The sequence below is a fragment of the Geotrypetes seraphini genome, chromosome 8, assembly GCF_902459505.1.
Source record: "Geotrypetes seraphini chromosome 8, aGeoSer1.1, whole genome shotgun sequence".
Taxonomy (NCBI): Eukaryota; Metazoa; Chordata; class Amphibia; order Gymnophiona; family Dermophiidae; genus Geotrypetes; species Geotrypetes seraphini.
In genome coordinates this window covers 170,240-195,248 of record NC_047091.1, presented here as the reverse complement: position 1 = coordinate 195,248, position 25,009 = coordinate 170,240, and the positions used below count along the sequence as shown (strand labels likewise).

The following is a 25,009-nucleotide window of genomic DNA, read 5'->3' as shown; positions in this document are numbered from 1 at the left end:
TTGTATACAATATCTAAGAGTTCTTGAAAATCAAAAGGGTTCATATTTGAGGCTGCAGAAGTCTGCCTTGGTTCGTGGGCAGAGAGAATGGGCTTCTAAATGTCCCTGTCTGTGTGTAGCCTTTGAGATTGAAATGCTCCCACTTATGAAGGAGGGAGACTTTAGTTAATAGGTAGAAAAGCGAGGTAAAGCGTGTTAGGCAAGAGTCATTGGCATAAATAATACACTTATGCCCACACTTGCCCACACTGGTTACTACCTGAAATTTACAGGCAGAAGTTTAGCAGGATAAAATATAGAAGAGCAGAGGTGTCAGCTGCCAGTTCCAGTCCAGTGTGCACTGGGCCTTTCACCAGGGCAGAGACTGACAAGAAATAGAATTAAAAGCACAAGGTAAAAAAAGTTAAAGTTAGTACAGATGTGGCGTGTCTTAATTGAGTGACTGTTTTCACTTTGAACCCTGCTTTTCTTCAGAGCAGCTCAAATATTCTTACATGCAACACCCTAGCAAGCATATAATAGCAAATCATACAATGCAAACTGGCACAGGTAAACTACAAAGACTTTTGATAGTAAAATCTCACCAAATATAAAACCCAAAATATTACTGAAACTTTTCACAATTGTGTCATCCAGTCTAAAACAATTTAAGGGTTCCAAAAGGACTTTTGATTTCTATCTCACTCTGTCTATCAATCAAAATTGAAATAAAATCTCACCAAGTATAAAACCCCACAATATTACTGGAACTTTTCAACAGTGTGTCATCCAGTCTAACGTACAATCAATCTAAGGGTTTTCCAAGGACTTTTGATTTCTATCTCACTCTGTAATCCTATTGCACAGTGCATAAAAAAAACTTAAATTCTACTTACCTAGATGAAATCATCAGGAAGGACCGAGACAGAGCCCCCAAAATGTCAGTTTGAAAGTGGTCCCCACAATATTAGGTGGTAGGGGTTAAGTGAAAGGCGTACTGACAAACGCCAGGTCCCAGGTTCAGTTCCCTCACAGATGACTCACCAGGAAGTAGAATAATAGACACGACCAGAGGTGATTGCATAAAGAATATATTATAGAAATAGTCTTACAGAAAAGTAATATTTATAAGCATTACAATTAAGCAGAGAGCATTACACTTAAGCAGAGAGCAAGCAGTCTCACTGCCTTACAGAGGTCAGAGGCAGAGAGGGACATAGAAGCTTGTAGTTCTAGGAAGCTTCGTGTTAGATAAATAAAGGGAAGGATAGAAAGAGAGAGGGAGAGTGAAGACCGAACCAGAGTGCCGAGCAAAGAGCCAAGAGGTAGTTAGATAGAAAGAGAGAGAGGTGTGTTGCAGAGAGTAGGCTTTTATACCTTGGAATCTTATTCTGAATAGAGAAAATATTGTATCTCCCAGTATCTTTCTGTTTAGAACTTGCAAACTGTTTGAGACAATGGTCAATTTAATAGACAAAGGAGGGTGAGAAACCTGATGGGATTAAGTCTCTGGCTTGATCTGTGCACCATTATCCTAAGCACCCTCTTAATCAGGCATTAACACCTTTTAGCTAGCCATGATTCAATCAGGGCAATCAGGGCTACTTAAAATAGTTTCCCTGCACACAGAGTCTATCTGCATTCCCATGCCAGAGTTAGATCGATATAATCTCCCAGAGGCCTCTAGGCTGACATATAGTTATTGCTTCTGTTTACGCCACCATTTTGAACTGCTTTCCTATTCCCCTTGCTCTCTGGCTCCTTCCCACGCTTGCTATGACTCCATTTTCGTTCAGATGATTTTACCCTGCTATGAGGTTTTTTGGGGTTTTTTTCTTATTATGCCTGATGGATCCTAACTAATGAATTGTCTAACCTATTACTACTTTTTTTCTTCATTCTGGATATTTGTAACGTCTCTCTTCATATACTCCCCCTCTTCTCCCTAGGTTTATTTTCCTGTCTCTCCGTACTCCATAGCATATGAATTACCATGTCTTTTTAAATTTGTGGCAGATCACGATGTTACCACATTCTGCTTATAACTGGTTCCTTCCCTCTAATTTGTTTCTTCCTTTATGCTCCATGACTACTTCCTTCCTTTCTTCACTGTTTCATGGTAAGCCATGGAGTTTCACTAAATTTTTATTGCAATCTTTTTTTATTTACATTTCTATCCCTGCGGTCCTTTTTTATTATGCTTTGCAGTGTATTTACTATGATATTTGTTCAAACGCTCTTTTCCCTAATGATTTGAATATTTTATTTCTGATTTGTTTAATTATTTGTCACCTTATTGTTCGTAATACCGCACTTCGCTTATAGCTGTTTTCTTTCCTTTATCATTTGTTTTTTCTTTCACGCTCCGTATCTCCTCCCTCCCCTCCTCTGTTGTTTAACTATAGGCTATGGGGCTTCGTTAAATTTTTAATACGGCTCTACTTGCATTGACTTTCTACTTTAACCCTATTTATGCTTAGAGCTCTGGTTTTATAACTGACTGTATCCTTATAGTGTATTTATATATTACCTTCCCTTCCTTTGCTACCCTTGCGTTTCTTTTTTACTATATTTTATAGTGTTTTCATTATGATATTTATTCATACATTAGTATTACTACTTAGTTGAATTTTCTCTCTGATTTGTTCATCTATTTGTCATCTCCCTGTTAACGATATTGCATTTCTATTATCTCTGCTTGTTACGTTCACCTCGTGTTCTTTTGGTTTCCTTTGGTGATGAATTATACCCCTTTGCCTTCTACATGAATTCTGTTAACCTGTCTGCGCTGATAACTTATACCTCTCCCTTACTATTTAGTATTTTAATATTTTTGCCTTATACACTGCAGACCATATCATAATACTAGGTAAAATATGTCAAATATAATTGCTTGTTATCAGTTTATGCTCTGAAATCAATTGCCTTAGTCATAGATATTGTTTATTTAGTTCATTATTATATTATGTTGATATTCTTAGCCCGATCTCCTCTTACACTTAGTTTTTATCAATACTATATGCTTTTTAACTGTTGTTTAATTTGATGAATTTGTTAGTTTTTAACTGTCCTTCAAGCTATTTAATATTTAAATCCACAACACTTACTCCTACTATAATCCTTATGTGTGATGAATTTTTCCTATTAGCTCTTCATGTCTGGATTCCTCAGTAGCTTATTATTATTAATCAAATGATGAATTGCTCCTGTACTTCTTCACTCAAGATATACATTAATTGTTCCACTTATAACTGCAATGTCTTATTCACTATTATTGCTTTAACGAACAATAATTTATGTTTTTATACCCTGAATTTTGAAGAAATATTCCTATATGCAGTATGAATTATTTCAAGTAATATATCTGTTTACTTTTTACTGTTGCATAGATTTAAATCAATTTGAATACTTAATATAGTTTGTTTTTAACATTCAGTTTCAATGAACTATATCCCTCTCCTAGCACATGATTTACATTCCTATCCTATATATTGTGTATTGCATTATTTGATCTCTCTTGTGTTTTAGACTTATCTATTTATCTTTTACTTTCCTTTACCATCCTTACTTTTCTTACCATTCGAAGATACATTTGTCGTTTGATAATTACAATAATATTTTTGATTTCCATTTCTGTTTCTCTATGAATGCATTGTTTTTCTTCAAAACTGGATTTTTTGGTACCTGCAATAATGTCTCATCTTCTGCCTGACCTATGTTGTTGAATATATGTATAACTTCTAATACTATTTTCTATTGCTATATGGTTCTTTGATTTCTGGCTTTATTAATATTATGTCTTATCAATAGAAGGATGCCCTCTCTTCAGGCATCTCTTGTCTACCTGCTTTTCCCCCTTTCATTCTCAATCTTTGCAGTCCGACTGAGCTTTCTTCAGCTCTTTATGCCTTTAGCTTTCTTTCTCCCTTAGAGGTGTCTCTCATTTGTCTTTTTCTCTCTCTTATCATTTCTTGAAATGCAGTACCATATACATAGGAGCAGCATTTTTTAATTATGGCTGACAATAAAGTATTTTCCAATCTTTCTTTCATATCTTGGAATGTCAATGGCCTGAGACATCCAATAAAGAGTAAAAAAATCATCACTCATCTTAAAAAACTCAAGCCTTCCATTGTCTTTTTACAGGAAACTCATATCTCTCATCTTGGGCACTAATAACTGGCTAACTCATATAGCGGAAGCTCCAGCGCTTGGTAGAAAACATGGTGTAGCAATCTTATCTCATAAAACTGTTCCTGTCCAGCTTCTGGAAGTCAAACATGATACCAAAGGCAGATGGTTAGTAGTTAGGGCAAGTATTCTCTCGCAAGAAGTTCTCCTTGTTAATATATATGCCCCTAACGTAGACTCTCCTGAAGTTTTTCTCAACTGTTTCATACCATCGCAGAGTTCGATACCCTCCCTCTCATTATGGCCGGTGACTTTAATCTACCTTTAGATACCTGGCTGGATAGACACTTTTCCAGTTTCGGCGTACCCTCTAAAGCTAATCTTATCTTAAAATCCTTGCTTAAGCACTACAACCTAATAGAACCATGGAGACTACAACACCCAGATGACAGAGATTATACCTACTTTTCCTCTTCTCATAAAAGCTACTTGAGAATTGACTATTTTCTTATTTCCTCCTCACTACTGCCTAATCTTCTTTCTACTTCCATCAATTCTATTGTTATCTCTGATCATGCTCCTATATCACTTGAACTGAGATGGGATGCTGTAACCCCAACTAGATCCCCCCATTTGGCGATTGTCTAATCACCTTCTATCCGATGAATCAGTTAGGCAGAGGATCTCTAAATTTATCGACAAATTCTTTCAATTCAATAACACTGATTCCTTAGATCCCCTAATTATCTGGGAGGCCTTTAAGGTCTCATTGCGAGATGAATTAATTTCTTGTCAAGCGTTCAAATTAAAGCAAGATAGAAAAGAACAGCACAATCTTGAACTCCAAATCAAAAGTCTTGAACATGATTTTTTTTCTTTCCAATGATAAAACTCTTCTGCCCCAAATCTATAATTTAAAATATTCTTATAATAAATTAGCAACTATGGCAGCACAGCAAGATATTTTTACCACCTCCACTAAATACTATATGGAGATGAACAAAAGTAGCAAAATGCTTGCTAATTATCTTAAACGAATTAAAGTGCAGATCTCCTCTATTAAAGATCTTAATGGAAAGCTCCTTTCATCGCATTCTGATATCTCACAGGCTTTTCACAATTTTTACTCTCAGCTTTACTCCTCTGAAATCACGCAACAGCCACCCAGTGCTGAGGAATTTTTGGCCACATTAGAGTCTCCTAAACTTAGCTCATCTGATATAGAAGAGCTTAAATGCCCCTTTGACACATCAGAAATCATTTTAGCTATAAAACACCTATCTTCTGGTAAATTACCTGGTGTTGACAGTATTACAGTAGAATTTTATAAATTCTTTCATGACAAACTTACCCATACACTTACAACTCTATTTAACTCCTTAGATCCGCAAAAAGTGTCCAGCAGTTACTTTCTGGATGCTATTATTACTGTTATTTCAAAACCTGGTAAAGATCCTCACCAAATTTCGAATTACAGACTATGTCTCTATTAAATGCTGACTACAAAATTTATGTTACCATTCTTTCCACTAGACTGCAACGATTGATAGGTTCGCTTATCTCCTCTCATCAAGTGGGCTTTATGACAGGACGGCTTATAACGTACATTCCCGTCTCTTTTCCCATCTTACTTCCATTGCACGTGCCTCCAAAGAACCTTGTATAGCCTTCTCTCTTGATGCTGAAAAAGTATTTGATAGAGGTGAATGGTCTCAACTTTTTCATACGATGCACTGGTTTGGATTTCCTCTGCAATTTTATCAATTATGTTAAAATTATCTATTCCTCCCCTAAGGCCTCTGTAATCGCTAATAACATTTTATTGGCTTCCTTTATGTTGCATAGAGGTACCCAACAAGGTTGCCCCCTCTCACCTTATCTGTTTAATATCGCTCTTGAACCCCTCCTTCTAGCAATTAACTCCTGTAATAGAATCTCTGGTATTCTTCATAATAACCTAGAGTACAAACTGACGGCATATGCGGACGATGTACTACTTTATCTTACCAATCCAGATCAATTTCTACCTGTCCTCATTGATTTAATAAGCTCTTTCTTTCTCTTCTCAGGCTACAAAATTAACCAACATAAAATGGAAGTGTTACCACTTAACACACATTCTCAACCGGCTTTGGTTCAACCTTTTCATCTTCTTTGGTCCTCCACATGTATGAGATATTTGAGAATTGATTTATATGCTACCTTGCCTGCTACAATACAACACAATAGTGAAAAACTTATTGCCCATGACAAGACTCTATTACATTCATGCCACCCTCTTCATCTTTCCTGGTGGGGCAGAATTGAAACAATTAAAATGATCATAGCCCCTAAAGTAAATTTTATCCTTAGTATGATTCCACGATTATTTCCAACCCTGTTTTATAAAACAATAGATAAACATAGCTCATCTTTTATATGGAGTAGAAAACCACCGAAAATTGCCCTTAAAAAGCTTAAAGCTTCCAAAGCTGCAGCAGGAGTGTTATTGCCTGATTTTCTGACGTATCACAAGGCTTTTATTCTACAACAATCTAGCCAATGGTTCTCATTGGCCTCTAGCTATTGTCCTCTTTGGCTGCAAGTAGAACACTCCCTCTGTATCTTCTCTCCTTCGCTAATTGCGCTACTAATGTCTCACACAAAATTCCACAAGACGAACCCTATCATTTCTCAATCTGTTTCCTGTCTATTTGAGCTGGATAAATTACTCGATGTATCTATCTGTACTTCTTCTTTAATTTCTCTATGGCACAATTCACGATTCCTAATTGACAAAGCACTAATTTTTTGGTCCTGTTGGGCTAAATTAGGGATCTGGTCCCTAAATGACATCTGTACGCCAGCCTTACAACTGCTGACATTTGCAGACTTATGTGACAAATTTGCCCTACCAACATCAGCTTTTTATCAGTGGTTACAACTCACTACTGTAATCACAAAATCAAAAATTGTACAATCTGTGGTACTTGGAGAGACCCCCCAGGAAAGAGACTTGGGAGTACTAGTTGACAAGTCGATGAAGCTGTCCGTGCAATGCGCAGTGGTGGCGAAAAGGGCGAACAAAATGCTAGGAATGATTAAGAAAGGGATCACGAACAGATCGGAGAAGGTTATCATGCCACTGTACTGGGCCATGGTACGCCCTCACCTGGAATACTGCATCCAGCACTAGTCGCCGTACACGAAGAAGGACACGGTACTACTCGAAAGGGTCCAGAGAAGAGCGACTAAAATGGTTAAGGGGCTGGAGGAGTTGCCGTACAGTGAGAAATTGGAGAAACTGGGCCTCTTCTCCCTTGAAAAGAGGAGACATGATCGAAATATTCAAAATACTGAAGGGAATAGACTTAGCAGATAAAGACAGGTTGTTCACCCTCTCCAAGGTAGGGAGAACGAGAGGGAACTGTCTAAAGTTAAAAGGGTATAGATTCTGTACAAACGTAAGGAAATTCTTCTTTACCCAGAGAGTGGTGGAAAACTGGAATGCTCTTCCGGAGGCTGTTATAGGTGAAAACTCTCTCCAGGGATTCAAGACAAAGTTAGACAAGTTCCTGCTGAATCGGAATGTACGCAGGTAGGGCTAGTCTCAGTTAGGGCACTGGCCTTTGACCTAGGGGCCGCTGCGTGAGTGGACTGCTGGGTACTAAGGACCACTGGTCTGACCCAGCAGCGGCAATTCTTATGTTCTTGACTAGCTGAAGTTAGGACCCAAGTGGTGAACTGGATTAGAAACTGGTTGACGGACAGACGTCAGAGGGAGGTGGTTAATGGGATTTGCATGGAGAAAGGAAAGGTGAGTAGTGGAGTGCCTTAAGGATTGGTGCTGGGGCCGATTCAGTATGTTTGTGAGCGATATTGCCAAAGGGTTAGAAGGAAAGGTTTGCCTTTTTGTGAATGATACCAAGATTAGTAACAGAGTGGACACCTCGGAGGGAGTGAAAACATGAAACAGGATATGCAAAAGTGGTCTGATGTCTGGCAACTAAAATTCAGTGTAAAGAAATGTAGAGTGATTCATTTGGGGAGCAGAAATCTGAGGGAGATATATACAGTATATATATATATGTGCTGGGAGGCGAGAGGCTGATATGCACGGATGGAGAGAGGGACGTTGGAATGATACTGTCTGTGGATCTGAAGGCAACAAAGCAGTGTGATAAGGTGGTGGATGTAGCCAGGAGGATGCTAGGCGGTATAGAAAGAGGCATAACCAGTAGAAGAAAAGAGGTGTTGATATCCCTGAAAAGATCGTTGGCGAGGCCCCTTGTGTTCAGTTTTGGAGGCCGTACCTGGCCAAGGATATAAAAAGACTTGAAGTGGTCCAGAGGAAAGCGACAAAAATGGTAGTGGGTTTGCACCAAAAGAAGTACAAGAAAAGACTAGAAGACCTCAACATGTATAATCTGCAGAAGAGAAAGGACAGGGGTGATATGATACTAACATTTAAATATTTGAAAGGTATTAATATGGAACCAAATCTTTTTCAGATGAAGGAAATTGGTAAAACTAGAGGACATACATGGAGGTTGAGGGGTGGTAGACTTAAGAGTAACGTTAGGAAATTTTCGATTCACAGAGAGGGTGATGGTGGATGTCTGGAATGCCCTCCCAAGGGAGGTGGTGGAGAGGAAAATGGCGATGGAATTCAAAAAAGCGTGGGATGAACACAGAAGATTGCTAATGAGAATATAAATGAGCAAACTTTCACAGTCTGAATTCAGCAAAAGAGATGGTTTGGATAGGGTGGAGTAAGCTTCAACGGCAACTCCAGTAGTTGGAACCTAAGGACAGTACCAGGTAGACTTCTAAAGTCTATGGCCCAGAAATAACAAAGAAAAAGACCTTTTAATTTAATCATGAAATTGAAATGCTTGTGATTACAGGGCAGACTGAATGGACCATCTTTATCTGCTGTCATTTACTTTGTTTGGCTAAGGCACAAACAAGATTTATCAGTTCTCTTTGTACATGAAGCACTAATCCAGGTATATCAATTAAGGAAAGAGCAGGAGCAAGAGCTTCAGAAAAATGACGAGAAGAGGGCCACTTTAGAAATGCACCAGTGGTAAGTCTTCAGTGGTGCAGAAACCTTCTGAGGCATTAGCAGGAATATGATTGAAGTCTACAAAATCCTAAGTGGAGTAGAACGGGTACAAGTGGATAGATTTTTCACTTCAACAAAAATTACAAAGACTAGGGGACATTCTTTGAAGTTACAGGGAAATACTTTTAAAATCAATAGGAGGAAATTTTTTTTCACTCAGGGAATAGTTAAGCTCTGGAACTGATTGCCAGCTTTTGTGGTAAGAATAGCAAGTTTATTTTAAACCTGAAAAATAAACTTGAGAAATATGCTATTATGAAGAAATAGATAATCTCAGTATAGCACGTAGCATTACTATATCTTGTCATTGCTTTCCTTCAACAGGATTTAGCTTTTTGAGAGGGAAGGTGATGCCATTGTTTCTCTTGTCTTTGCACCCATCTCTGCAGAATTTTTAGATCTACAGTAAACCAACTTTGTCTTTACTTATCTTCTAGTTTAACCTTTCTCTAAGGAGCTAAAATCTTCTTCATTTTTCCCTCCTATTTATCTACTAAATTATCCAAAGATAATTCATTCTGCTCTTACTTATTCTCCTGCCAACACTCAAATTTATCCACATCCATTTGTTCTGTTTTCTTGTTTTCACAACTCTTTTTCTTGACCCTTCCTTTCTTAAATGAGAATAAAATTCCCAAATAGTGAAACCAGAGGAAGAATTTCACTTCAGCTATCTTCAACTTTGCTTCCAAACATGTTTTCTTGGAACCAAATCCAATATTACCTCCCTATTTGTGTTGGCAATATTACTAACTGTACTGCTTTTACTTCTTGTTCATTCAGTGGCCCATCTGATTCATTTGCAGATGACTTGTTTCTAATGGCTTTAAGAGAGGTTTTTATTACTAGATTTTGCAAGCTTCTTTTCAACTTCTTTTGGTTCTATTAGCATCTTTTACCTCCTCATGTAACCATGCTGAGGGTTGTTGGGTCATCTTTTGCTGTTCTATGACCTTCCGAGATGATGGGTTTATCTTCTGGAACTGCATTGGTGGTGGTGGTGGCTGCTGCTTTGGCTTCCAGCAGACATCTGAATGCAAAATTCCAATATGGAGTATACAAGTTGCAACACCTTCCTATCAGGAACCTAAACAAACAACAAGATATATGGTAGGGCTACAGAGTGGGAACAGATGCAAACTGGATAGTTCTTGCAGAGGGTGGTGGATACATGGAACGCGCTCCCGGAGGCTGTGATAGGCAGGAGCACGTTACAGGGCTTCAAAGAAGGTTTGGATAGGTTCCTAGAGGACAAAGGGATTGAGGGGTACAGATAAGAATAGACGTGGGCTATAGGGATAGGAGTAGAGGTAGGTTATAGAAATGGTCAGGGACCACTGCTCAGGCAATGGGCCTGATGGGCCGCCGCGGGAGCGGACCGCTGGGCGAGATGGACCTCTGTTCTGCCTCAGCGGAGGCAACTTCTTATGTTCTTATTATTTGGCATCAGATTCTGTGTTCTTGTTTTATAAAGTTTAACTAAAGCTGGGGGCACCTCATCTCTCTGCTACATATATGAATTGCTTTGATGTGCTGAGTTATAGAAATAGTAAGATTGAAAGGAACATTTTTAGGTAGCGAAAGTAACAATTAGACTATTATTTGTTTTTCTTTTCTCTTTTCAATCAGCCTGATACTTCTCTGCTGTCACTGATGGGCTTCCGGCTGGAGGGGATTCTGACCGCAGCTGCGCTGCCCTTACTGCTAACTATGGTATGTTATGACCTTAAGTTACTGACCATATCCATGTCATCCACTATATTCTCCTCTTAAGGATAGGAGAAGATAGTGGATGGGCAGATTGGATGTGCCATATAGTCTTTTTCTGCTGTTATGTTTCTATGAGCTGTCACTTATTGCTGTTGGCTATACAGTGGAACCTTGTTTTGTGAGCACAATTCGTTCCAGAAACATGCTCGTAAACCAAAGTGCTCGTATATCAAAGCAACTTTCCCCATAAGAGGTAATGGAAACGCGGGCAATTCATTCCACATCCCAAATAGACCCCCTCCCCCGAGAACTGGCATCACCCCCCCATCCGCCCAAACCCTTACCACGATCGGACACCGGCACGCAGCACCAACCCACAGGATGTGCCGGTGCCGAAAGAGCTTGCAGCTGATCTCTGCCGGGCCTTGAGCATCTGCGCATTTTCAAGGCTTTCTGGCTCCCACTCTCAGAGATTCTAATGAGATTCTTGGAGAAACCAATCTCATTAGAATCTCGGAGAGAGCAGGAGCCAGAAGGCCTTGAGCATGCGCAGATGCCCAGCAGAGATCAGCGGCAGGCTCTTTTGGCACCAGCACGTTCTATGGGTTAGTGCTGCGTGCCAGTGCCCGATCATGGTAAGGGTTTGGGCGGGCAGACGGGCGATGCCAGTTCTTGGGAGTGGGGGCTCGAATATCGACTCAGTGCACGGTTTGCGAGGCAAGATTTGCGAGAGTGTTTTGCTCATCTTGCAAAACACTCGCAAACTGCATTACTCGCAAACTGAGGTTTGACTGTACTAATGTTTGGGTCATTACATATGACCTATTACCACCCATGGTAATATGATCCTGCCAGTATGAATTAACAGAATTTGGTAAAATGTAAACATGTATATGTGGTAAAATGCAGTCTTTTTAATTCTCAACCTTAGTGAAATTTAATGAGATGCAGATGAATAACCGTAGCATATTATGATATTGGTAAAGTATTTATCAATAGGTGTCATTCTTGACAAACGGGTTATCTCCCCATGGCCACGAGCCATATGCAGAATTTTTTCTGTGATCTTCCTACTTCACTGGGAGCGCTACTGTCACCTGCAGTTTTTTCCTTCTACATTCGAGCCGGAAGGAGTATTTCTGTTTTGCTCTCCCTTTTTCTTATTTTATTCACATTAGTCACTCGTATCCCTCAATGTGTCCTGCAAGAAGATGTGCGTCCAATTTTCCCTTAAATCCTAGAATGGTAGTTTCCTTCACCATCTCTTTCGGGAGAGAGTTCCAGGCGTTCACCACTCGCTGTGTGAAGCAGAACTTTCTGACATTTGTCCTGGCCGTGTCCCCTCTCAGCTTCAGGCCATGACCTCTGGTCCGAGTCTGAAATTGGCGAATGTGACCCAGACTCGGACCAGAGGTCATGGCCTGAAGCTGAGAGGGGACACGGCCAGGACAAATGTCAGAAAGTTCTGCTTCACACAGCGAGTGGTGAACGCCTGGAACTCTCTCCCGAAAGAGATGGTGGAGGAAACTACCATTCTAGGATTTAAGGGAAAATTGGACGCACATCTTCTTGCAGGACACATTGAGGGATACGAGTGACTAATGTATGCGTCAGGGTACGCCTGGCTGAGCCTCTGCGTGTGCGGATCACCGGACTGGATGGACCCCCAGGTCTGATCCGGTGCAGGCATTTCTTATGTTCTTATTCAGTGTTTTCAATTTTTTATTCAGTGTTTTCAATTATTGGAGCTTTCACATTGGTTTTAGCTTTGCCTGCTTAGAGAAGAAGCAGACTGAGGTCTGTAGCTGACAGGCCGATCCCTGGTGGTACCTGTTAGTCAGCCTGCACAAGTATTTTTGGTGTTCGGGGCTGTCCCCGCTTTTAATATCTCACCTATTGCTTTCCAGGGGTTTGAGCGTAGGCTGTTAGGCATCCATAGGAGGCTCAGCTGTGTCTTGTAAGGTGGTGGCTGCATTTTTGTGCCTCCCCCTTACCACACAAGTCAGACTTAGAAACCTGTAGTTCCCTATCTCTTCTTTACTTCCACTTTTGTGGAGAGGGACCACATCTGCCCTTCTCCAATCCTCTGGTACCACTCCCGAATCTAGAGAAGCATTGAAAAGGTCAGCCAGTGGAGCTGCCGAGTTTCTTCAGTACCCTCAGATGTACCCCATCCAGCCCCATTGCTTTGTCCACCTTTAGCTAGCTCCTCATGAACACAATCTTCTCAAAATGCTATTTAATCAGATTTTTGTTCCTGGGCAGTAAGTGTAATTTCCTAAATGCCTGTTATTTCCTTAAAACTGTGCTATCCCAAGACAAGCAGGCAGCATATTTTCACATGTGGGTGATGTCATCCATGGAGCTCCAGTATGGACACTTCAAAAGTGCATCGCCACTTTAAGATTTTTAGAAAGTCCACAATAGCCTGCATCGTACATGTGCGAGTGCTTTCCCGCCTGATGTAGACTTACAGTACCTCAGTTCTTAGTTTTTTGCAGAGCTATGAAGTTGTGTATTTGAATGTTGTTCAATTTTTTGCCTTGTCTTCCCGCTCACGCGTATTTTTTAGTAGTCTTTTTTTTATGCTCGTATTAGTATTAACATATTTTTCGTTTCATAAGATGCACTTTTTTCCCCAAAAAATTGGGAGGAAAAAGGGTGCGTTCTATGGAGCGAATACCCAACCCACCCACCACCACCCCTGTTACCTTATTTAGATCCTCTGGCGGTCCTGCCCTTCCCTCCAGCTGAGCTAAGCAGCATCAGATCGGCCCAAAAGGCAGGCGTGAGCTTTTTGCATGCTGCCTTGTCCTCCATCGTTCCATGAATGGCTGCAGTCAGTTGTTGCGAGAACTGACTGCAGCGTCAGATTGGCCCAAAAGGCAGGTACATGCTTTTCGCGCGCTGCCTTGTCTTGCACCGTTCCGTGAATGGCTGCAGTTAATTCTCACAAGAACTGACTGCAGCCATTCATGGAGTGGTGCAGGACAAGGCAGCATGCGAAAAGCTCGCGCTTGCCTTTTGGGCCGATCTGATGGAGGGAAGGGCAGGACCGTTCACCAACTAAAATAAGGTAGGGGGAGTTTGGGGGGGCCTTGCCTGCCTGCTTTCCTCAGGGCAGAGGACCCTGCTTGCCTCAGGGTGGGGGGCCCTGCCTGCCTGTCACTAGACCACTAGGACAGCTGGCCTGCCTGCCTGTCACTAGGCCGGTCTGCCTGCCTGCCTGCCACTAGGCTGGCCTGACTGCCTGCCTATCACTAGGCCTGCCCCCCCTGTGCCCTGTCCCAGCCTACCACTAGACCACCAGAGGGGGACAGGGTGCAGAGCCTGGAAGGAAGGGGGGACAGGGTGCAGAGCCTGGCAGGGAGAATTTGGTTCAGAATGTTTGTTTTTTTTCTTGTTTTCCTCCTATAAATATAGGGTGCATCTTATGGTCAGGTGCGTCTTATGGAGTGAAAAATATGGTAGGTTTTTTTGGTTTTTTTAAATCAAATAACAGTTGAGATTATTTTTTTCCTCACTATTCTCTCCTTGCGGTGCTTCGCCCGTCGAAGCCTTTCCTTTTTCCTCAGCCATTGAATTCAATTTGACTGAGGCGGTTTTTCTGTCGATGTCCCGGCCATTTTAAAAGTGTTGCAAGTGCCAAAGGCAAATTTCCATCACTGACACTCATAGTTGGTGTTTGCAGTGCCTTGGCCTGGAACACCGTGTCGAATCCTGTGCACGGTGTTCTACCATATAAAAACATACAATTAAAAGTTGAAAGCTTCAACAAGATAAGTTGTTTGGCACCAGTATGGACACCAAGATGACATCGCAGCCTTCAACATCGAAAGTGTTGAGGAACATCGCTCCATCAGATAAGCCAGCTAAAAAGCCACCAGCTTCCCAACAGGTCTTGCAGGTCACCATTGCATCGAGTCCCTTGATGCCGATCAAGCGATGACCTCTTACGTTTGGCCTCTCCTACTTCGAGGAGTGCATCCTCTTCATGGTCACCCTCGCCGAGGCCAGACAGAACACCAATGGCAGATCGCCGAACGGTACCAGTGCCTTTGTACCGTGAGAAGCTCGAAGTGCTTTTCCAAATTAGTGACACGTTCAAGCTTCTTGCTCTGACACTGGCTCCATCCGTACCAGCCCAGTTTGAGCATAAGGCCACCAAGTCCTGTGGTACCGATACTGGATTTCTGGTACCATGCCGATGTTGTATTCATAAAAGCAGCGTATCTCATCGATGTTCTTCCTCATGGTGTCGATCCAGTTCTTCAAGATATCAGCATTCTTCATCATCATCTTGACAATCCAAGTCCACTCAGCATCGTTTATCCTCAGCTATGTTGCAGCGTGAACACCGCTCTCCTTACCGTTCTTGTAAGCGTAAAAGGAAATCACATCACATCATACATCGTCATCTTAATCAGATTGGCATGGGTCTCAGCGTCATCGATCCTGACACATTCCTTCGCTAAAAGACTTAGTCTGATTCGGCGGGTGATGTCCCGGAGTCTACTAAGGAGGCTTATTACACTACTTATGAAAAGTCTGCTCAGAAGTCTCCACTAGAGAGTTGCGCGGGGACAGAAATCCCACCCGTCCCCGCCAAAGTCCTACCCGTCCCCACCCATCCCCTTGAGGAATCCCACCCGTCCCCACCCGTCCCCGTGAGGAATCCCTCCGTCCCCACCCGTCCCCGCGAGGAATCCCCTCCGTCCCCACCCGTCCCCGCGAGGAATCCCCTCCGTCCCCGCCCGTCCATATAAACTTCAGAAATAGTTATTTCATTTAATTATGCTACTGAATTAAAGGCTCTGGTAGAAACCCATTTACAAATAAGCAAAAAGACTTTATTAATTTGAAAATATTAATTGGGAAGAATACATACTTTGCAAATGGGTTTCTACCAGAGCCTCTAATGTTTATAAATTTTTATCAACACAACTAATATACTACTTTATCCTGAAGCAAAATAAAAAAAAAGAAATATAATTCTTTTCCTACCTTTGTTGCCTGGTTTCTGCTTTCCTCATGTTCTCATTCAATTTCTTCCATCCACTGTCTCTCTTCCTTCTGCATCTTCCATTTGCTCTGTTACTGTGCCTCTCCCTTTCTTCCCCCTTCCAAATTGGTCTGGCACCCATCTTCTTCTCTCCGCTCCCCCATAGTCTGGCATCTGTCTTCTTCCCTGCCAGTGTCTTCTCCCTACTCTCTCTTCCCCATTTCCTTTCAGCGTCCTCCCCCCCATCTTCCCCATGTCCTGTCAGTGTCCTTCTCCCCCCTCTGTCTTCCATATGTGCTTTCAGTGTCCTTCTCCCCCCTCTGCTTCCCCATGTCCTTTCAGCGTCCTTCTCCCTCTCTGTCTTCCCCATGGCCTTTCATCGTCCTTCTCCCCCCCCCCCCCGTCTTCCCCATGTCCTTTCAGCGTCCTTCTCCACCCCTTTGTCTTCCCCATGTGCTTTCAGCATCCTTCTCCCCCCTCTGTCTTCCACAAGTGCTTTCAGAGTCCTTCCCCCCCCCGCCCTTCCCATGGCCTTTCAGTGTCCTTCTCCACCCCTTTGTATTCCCCATGTGCTTTCAGCGTCCTTCTCCCTCCTCTGTCTTCAAGTGCTTTCAGAGTCCTTCCCCCCCTCCTCCCGTCTTCCCCATGGCCTTTCAGCGTCCTTCTCCCCACTCCTTCTCTACCGCCCCGGGTGCAGCACAGCCGGCCAGGTCCCCTTACTTTTGTGGCACTTCCCCGACCGACTGACAACAGCCCCGGTCCGACAAACCTCCCTGCCCTTAACTGCGAATCTAAATTACCTTATTACAGCTGCTGTAAGAAGATAATTTAGATTCGCGGCTACAGGGCAGGGAGGATTGTCGGACCGGGGCTGTTGTCGGTCGGTCGGGGAAGTGCCACAAAAGTAAGGGGACCTGGCCGGCTGTGCTGCAACCGGGGCGGGGTGTGGCGGGGCGGACCGCCCCCTCCCTTGGTAGCCACTCGAACCACAAGGCTACTCTCCTCCTTACCTGCACTGCCTGCAGCACAGAGCCAAACGGAAGTCTTCCCGACGTCAGCGCTGACGTCGGAGGAAGGGAGGGCTTTGTTTAAGCCCTCCCTCCCCTCCGACGTCAGCGCTGACGTCGGGAAGACTTCCGTTCGGCTCTGTGCTGCAAGCAGAGAAGGTAGGGAGAAGAGCCGCGCGACTGAGTACATCCAGCCCCGCAGGAACCCCGCGACCCTAGGGGGCGTCCCCACGGAATCCCCGCGACCCTAGGGGGCGTCCCCACGGAATCCCCGCGACCCTAGGGGGCGTCCCCACGGGATCCCCGCGACCCTAGGGGCGTCCCCACGGGATCCCCGTGACCCAAAGGGGGAACCCGCGGGATTCCCGTCGTCCCCATTCCCGTGCAGCTCTCTAGTCTCCACAAAGAGCTAAGTCTCCTACCGAAAGACTGTCTTTCACAAAATTTATTCGACAATTGGGCAAAGAGCTTCCAATAAAGTTAGAAGCCGATTCTGCTCATAGTGCTGAATATTTAGAGCAGGGCTGCCCAAGTCCGGACCTCCAGATCTACTGGCAGGCCAGGTTTTCAGGATATCCACAATGAATATGCATGAGAAAGATTTGCCTGCACTGCCTTCTTGGTATGCTAATCTCTCTCATGCATATTCATTGTGGATATCCTGAAAACCTGGCCTGCCAGTAGATTTCGAGGACCGGACTTGGGCAGTCTTATTTAGAGGCTTTGGACTATGATGAGCCTCCTAAAGAACTTCTTGGTCTACCATTACATGGTATTCTCAAAGAGACTTCATAAGAACTGGGAGACCCCCCTTTACTATTATTGTGGCTCCCAGAAAATTGGACTCTCAATACAAAATCATTTCTTCTCCTGGTTTTGATAAACCGCAGCTTCAGCATCAGTCTTTAGTGGTAAGAGTCGACTTTGAAAAAATCTACTTCATCTAGAGTTTATGCCTCAGTGCCCCCAGGACGAGAGGGGCGCACTATGGACAAGTTGGCCGTTGCCTTTACCAAAACACCATGTTGGCTAACAGTCCTAAACTACAATTTCTGTATTTCATGCTATGTCAAGCATCTGGTTAAACCAGCAACAACACCCAAAAAAAGGTGAAACTACCTTCATAACTGGAATAAAAACACAGTGGAATGCTAGGAGTTAGGTGGAGCCTGAGCAGGCTCCCAGTTAGGTAGTCCTGGTTTTCCTTCAGGAGGGTTTAGCCAGAAGTCTGGCAGTGGCCTCTCTGAAAGTGCAGGTTGCAGGCTTTGCATGTTTTCGGGCACACAGAGGAGCTAGTTTGCTTACTGCTCTTTCAGATCTGACCAGGTGTATGAGGGAGACGTTTCGCCACATCCTCCCTTGCGTCTTCTTTTCCTTTCATGGACTCTTACATCGTTTTACAGGGCCTTGATGAGGCTTTCTTTGAACACTATTTCTTCTGGACCTGATATTCACAACGGTTTTTCTGGTCACCGTTGTCTCAGCACTGTGTATTTTGGAGTTTCTGCTCTTTTTGTGCAAAGAACCTTTTTTTCTGTATAATAGACGTGGGTGTTTTCCTCTGTACTGTACATTCCTTCTTGTTGATGGTGGGCTCAGCTGTCCGAGTCAATCAGGAGGTTAGATTGCCTGCATTTCATACGACAGGTTCGGAGTGCAAAGCTCAGATCTTTTGTAAATTTGATGTCCAGAGGATCTTGCCGCTTTATTTGGAAAGGATAACTGAGTTCTGGGCTGTCTTCTCGCTTTTTTGTTCTCACTGTGGCTTCTCGCCATGGTAGACTGACATGCAAACGATGGATTTGATGGATCATTTCCACAACTTACATCGCCCATGGTGTGTAGCCGCCAATTTTGCTTACAGCACTCTTGATAGGAAGAGGGCATCGTCGCGGGCAGTATCTCATGCAATTCATCCTGCTGAAATTTGCAGGGCGGATCTTCATAATTTTACCTAGTTTTACTGAATGAATGTGGCGGCACGTTCTGCAGCTATTTTTTTGGAACCTCGGTTTTGTGGGCAGACTTTTCTGTCCCTCCCTAGCTTCTGTGGCTTTGGTACATCACCTAGTGTATGAAATCCAGAAGGGACATAAGAGAATGGAAGATTGTCTATACCTTTGATAATCTTTGTGTTAGTCCCTGGAGGATTCCATAAGACCCGCCCTCTCTGTATTCACTCAGTTGTTTGGGGTAGCCTGCTCCTTTCTACTTCGGTTATTCTCATTGCAGGCTTGAAGATTTTCTAGACAGTTGCTAGATTCTGTGGGGAGTTTCTGTGAGTATACACATTACTGAAGGCCTTGGGGTGCACACAGCAGGCTAGTATTGCATTGTTCCTCAATGTTTTTTCTGAGTTGCCTTTGTGTCTGTTTATTACTTGTTAATATTTTGCAGAGCAAACCAGTTTGTGACTTACTTGTGATGATGGGGAGTTCCCCTGTACACACTTTGTCCTGGATTTACAAGTATGTGCTTGGCTTTGCGACTGAACTGTTTCTACCACTAGGGGGGGAGTGCAGCATGTATTCTGAAAAGATGTGAATTCTGCAACACCCAGACTGCGGATTGGGATTGAACACCTAGCATATGAAATCTTCCAGGGACTAACTGAAGATTATCAAAGGTATAAACCTAATCTTCCATTACATGACTAACCATGTAAAACTGAGCAGTTTTCATATCAGCTGCTTGTCTGGTATAAAACCAGATTGATGTGGCTGGATAATATAGTCAGAGCAAGCTTTTCAGAGTCTAACAGGCAATATTTTTGCTCAAAAGGTGAGACCAATACCCTTCTTTTTTGTAGGCCAACTGGGCATTTTTTTCCTTATCCTATCTAGATATCTGAACTATCTCTGGCAGGTACATAGGAAGAGGGAGAATATGGATAATGCCCTTTACTTGTCAACTGTATTGCTTTTGAGTTGTCCCACCAAAGTAAGTAATTTTAACTGCTGTAATATAAATTTAGAAATGCCATTATGGGTCAGACCTGTGGTCTATCAGTCTCAATATTCTGTCTTATGATAGTGCCCTTGTCATCTAAAACTACCCAGCAGATCTTAATGGGAAAATCTTTGTTCTATTGCTTATTACCCAGAATAAGAGGTAATAGTTCCCATGTTCACATGGTTAATTATATCATAGATGCTTTAATCTAGATATCTAATCCATCTTTGGACTTTTAGTTTCACCAGAACCATCTTGAGGTGCTGTGGCTGGGAAATAATTATAAAACATAAAGTACTGCAAAAAAGGCCAACAAATTCTGAGTACTGTAAGAATGATTTTTCTGTATCATGCATTAATAACACCTTTTAATATATTTCCATGTGGTGTTGCTTTCTTTATTAAAACACTTTTTTTCTAAACCTCTTGCTGAAATATCAGAGAATAGAGAAGACAGAGGTACCAAGATACCCTAATGAACATGTAAAGAAAATTCTGACAGCACTTATAATGTAGAAGCATTTCATTCTAGTTTTAGGCCATCTGGAAGGGCTACAATACATATTTTGCTGCTTTTCATTTTTTTAACTAGATGATGTGCCTCTTGCAGGTTTTGTTCCTTGGCCCGCTTATCCAGTTATCCTTGGACTGCCCTTGGGATTTGTTTGATGGAATAAAGGTTGTTTTCGGTAAGTTCAAGACCTCGTAGCCATGGCTGATTGTAGTGACCCAGTGTTTTTTCTTAGCCAGCTAAACTTCATCACCAAATATGTAGAATAGTATGAAGTGGTGGTCTACCACGCCCTAGGAAAATGTTTGAATGATGAACTTAAGACATAAAGTACATTCCTCATATTTTTTTGTTACAATTTCTTGTCCCCTTCCTTTTAGTATGCAGGTCAGACAGGAACCTTTGAACAAGAAACAGCCATTTCCTAATTGGTTTTGATCTTCTCAAATAAAGTATATATAGCCACTTGTTCTGTTTATTAAAAACTTGATATCCTGCCATTTCTGTGCACAAGTTACAAAGATAGGTAAAGAAAGAAATGCCAGTTTCAAACAGGAGAGAACACAAGCTGTCAGTGTTCAAACAGAGATAGGCAGTTAGAGAAGTTTACAAGAAGGGTTGATAGATCACCTGAGTACACTAACTTTCTCTGGTTCTAAATGACCTCCTTATGTATCTTCTGTGTTTGTGAAGGGGAGGACCCCTGAGGTTGCAGGGAGGGAGGAGTCTCCCCTCTCATACACACAGGTTGTATCGTTTTGTTGCTGTCATTCTATTTTGTCTGTCTATCCCTGCCAACTGCTTAGATCCTCCTCTTCCTCGGAGATCCTCTGTGCATTACCCTTTCTTTAAAGAAATATTTCCATAGGGTACTCATGATTGGTCCTGGATTCTGTTCTACTCAATATCTTTGAGTGATATTGCAGAAGGGTGTCTCTTTTTTGTGAGTGACATAAAGATGTGCAACAGAGCAGAACGCTCCAAAGGGGGTAAACAGAATATAAAGGAACCTTAAAAAGATGGAGGTATGGTCAATTACTTGTCAGTTAAGATTCTGTGCAAAAAGCCCAAAATCATGCATTTGGGATGAAGAAATGCAAATGTATATGGTGGGAGAGAGAGGCTAGTATGGCTTTATAGCTTGATCTCCAGGTGGTAAAGCTGTGTGACAAGACATAGGCTGGAGCTGGAGGTATTCTGGGATGCACAGAAGGTGGCATAAGCAGAATAAAGGAAGTGCTAATGCTTTGGTGCAAGTCATTGGTGAGGCCATACTTAGAAAACTGTGTTCCAATCCAGAGACTGCATCTCAGAAAAAATAGAAATAGTCTAGAAATGATCAAGAAAAGGACAACTAAAGTTGTTCTGGGTCTACAGCAGGCAACATATGAGATGAGACCTCAAGACTTAAACATGTGTTCCCTGGAAGAGAGGAGAGGAAAGAGATGGGAGGTAAGATACAGATAATACAGATATTCAAACATCTGACAGGTGTTGATTCAAAAGAAAGGAAGTAGAAAGAACTTAGGAAACATTTTGTCATGGAAAGGGAGGTAGAGGCACGGAATGGAATCCTGGAAGAAGTATTGGAGATCAAACCAGTAAATTATTTCAAAAGGCCATGAGATAAACACAAATGAAGATCCCTTAATGTCACCTGGGACATTCCAATTCCAAATGATAAAAAGCTTGATGGAAGAAATCTGGACAAAGTTGTGAAAAAAAAAAAGCACCAGAATGGCACCAATATAGAAGTGTCAGTCCCAAGCTTTTATTTTGTGAATCAGATGGAGAGGGAGAAGATACTCAAAATATTTTAAAAAATGGAGTTGGGGTCCAAAAACTGGAGCAGTAAGATATAGAAATTTCCTATTATATTGGGTGTCATAGGCCTGATTGAAAGGAATTTGCAAGCACATCTCAAGTTGCCTATACAGAAGAAAACTCATTGGCATGATGCAAGTATTACAACATACTGCAGTAAATTTGAAAGACAGATTATACTGGCTTAGGAGTGAGGTGCATTGCTATCAACAATATGTGTAAAATTAACCATTTGGCAGATAGCACAGTGCTGGGATTCCTAGATGGAAAACAGGTTCCACCCAAAACAGCACTACTTCCAGAAGAGCAAGGGGGTAGGGGGGACAACTTATACTGAATGGCAGTTACAACCCTAAACACTTTGCTGGGCAGACTGAGGGGTCGTTATTTGCTGTTTTTGGCTTTGCTACTGTGTGCAAGGTATAGTTTATTTGTTTAACAGCTAAAGGTGGTTACCATCAGTCATGTACAAACACAATAAAATAAAATAAGAAAGAAAAGAAATAGGATGGCAAAAAAAACCCAACCAAAACAGACTTCCCTACTTGCTGAGTCCCAATGAACAGTTCCAGACAGTGTCCACCCAAGCAACAGGACTAGCCTGCAAAACATTCTGAAAGAAGTCAGTTTTTAGAAAAGCTGAGGGCTCAGAGCACAAAGTGAAATGAAAATAATTTCATAAGGTTGGACCCTTGCTAGAAAGCATGGCATTCTGAAAAGCATCTAAAAACAACATTTGGAAAAGATGAAGTGGTTAAAAGGTGAGCTGAACTGAACACTGTTACCTAGTGGGAGCATAACATGGTAATAAAAGTGAAGACAAAAACTGAGAGCTGCACTTTATGAACCAGTACTAGGATCTTATACTCAGTATGATATTCTTTTGGAAGTCAATGTTCTGCCCTCACATGATCATGATTTTATGCTCTATAAATCAATCTAGCCACTACATTCTTCACCAGTTGAAGTCTTCTAAGTTCATTTTTGAGTAAAACTCCTCAGAAGTACATTACAGTAATCTAAATATATGATTATTGTAATGCGCTTTTGTTTCAGAAGCTTCCTTCTGTTGAAAAAGATTCGTCTCCTGTGCATTTATACTTTGGAATATTTAATAACATCTATCATATCTCATGTATTTTACCTTTTCCTCCAGAGTATACATAATTCAGATCTAGAAATATGTCTTCATGCACTTTATGCTAAAGACCACTCAGATTGACTATCTTGTTTGAAATTTTTTTGAAGTTTAGTTATCTGGAACTGTACACAGTAATCCAAATAAGGTCTTACAAGATACCTATACAGAGGTAATGTCTCCTCATTATTTCTTAGATATCCTTCTCTTCCGGCTCTCCAAGCTCCACCTCTGCACACGCTCCCTTTTTAGGTTTCAGTATAAGCATAAGCCCCTCCTCTTCTTTCAGCTTGCAAGGAATGGGTAGAGTGGGAATAAGATTGAAGCAGACCATAGGATAGTTGCTATATTCCCTTATCCAGTCCTTATCTTCTAGTCTTTCCTCCCCTCCCAGGCAATCTACAGACTGTACAGGCTAGCATTGACACTGCCCAGCCACCTGGAAAATACTGATCCTCTGATAGGCCAATCTACCCTTGAGTGTGAGTCTAAAGTCTTTGCCAGTCTTGCCTTTTATATTGTTCTAGACGAGTTGTAAATTACAGAGCAGTTTTAAGTGCCTAGCAGGAAGCCTAATATTTACAGTAACACAATAGATTATGACAGAAAACTGTTATCCCAGGACAAGCAGGCAGCATATTCTCATATATAAGTAACATCTTCCACGGAACTCAGTACAAAAAGCAAAAGTGCTAAACAAATACTTCTGTTCGGTGTTCACAGAAGAAAAACATGGAGAAGGACCGCAATTGGTCAACAAAGTTATACCTAAGAATGGAATGGATACTCCACCGTTCACAGAAGAAAGTGTTTATGAACAATTTGAAAAATTGAAGGTGGACAATGCTATGGGACCAGATGGGATCCATCCCAGGATATTGAGGGAGCTCCGAGAGGTTCTGGTGGGTCCTCTTAAAGATTTGTTCAATAAATCTTTAGAGACAGGAGAAGTTCCGCAGGACTGGAGAAGAGCAGATGTGGTCTCTCTTCACAAAAGTGGTTGTAAAGATGAACCGGTAAACTACAGGCCGGTAAGCCTCACTTCAGTTATTGGAAAAATAATGGAAACATTGCTGAAGGAAAGGATAGTGAAATTCTTAGAAACTAATGGATTACAAGATCCGAGGCAACATGGGTTTACTAAAGGTAAATCGTGCTAAACAAATCTGATTGAATTCTTTGACTGGGTGACCAGAGAATTGGATCTCCCAAATCTACCACCACCAAGGCACACACTCCTGACACATCCCACCAAAGGAGACCAAATCTGGGTCTCATTCTTCAACCTGTCCTCCCTGACACAAAAAAACTAATATCCAAATTGTCCACGTGCTGCAGCCCTCTGGACAGTTGCCCTTCCTATCTCCTCACTTCCGCACCCGAACAAATCACTATCTGGATCAATAGCCTACTCAATAGCTCACTAAACCAAGGCCACTTGCCAGAAACAATGGGAAAAATAACTTTCACCCCTATACCAAAATCACCAAAGGCAGATCTTTCCTCAGCCTCAAACTATAGACCCATCGCAGGCATTCCTATACTAACAAAAATCTTCAAGTTCCATGTGAGTAAACTCATAGCTTACATTGAGAAGCATTCATGTTTCCATCCATCCATCTCAATTCGGATTCCGTAAACAACACAA

The 25,009-nt window shown here is 42.1% G+C and overlaps 1 protein-coding gene across 4 annotated transcripts in view; it reads left to right on the top strand.

The window, feature by feature from the left end:
- The window catches only part of RCE1 (Ras converting CAAX endopeptidase 1), a 125,325-nt gene that overhangs the window by 9,819 nt on the left and 90,497 nt on the right, over positions 1 to 25,009 (top strand). For all 4 annotated transcript variants that reach the window (XM_033954953.1, XM_033954954.1, XM_033954955.1 and 1 more), the window contains 2 exons: positions 10,847 to 10,930; positions 20,499 to 20,577. In XM_033954953.1, the coding sequence (XP_033810844.1) occupies positions 10,847 to 10,930; positions 20,499 to 20,577 (163 nt within the window). The remainder of the gene's footprint in view (positions 1 to 10,846; positions 10,931 to 20,498; positions 20,578 to 25,009) is intronic.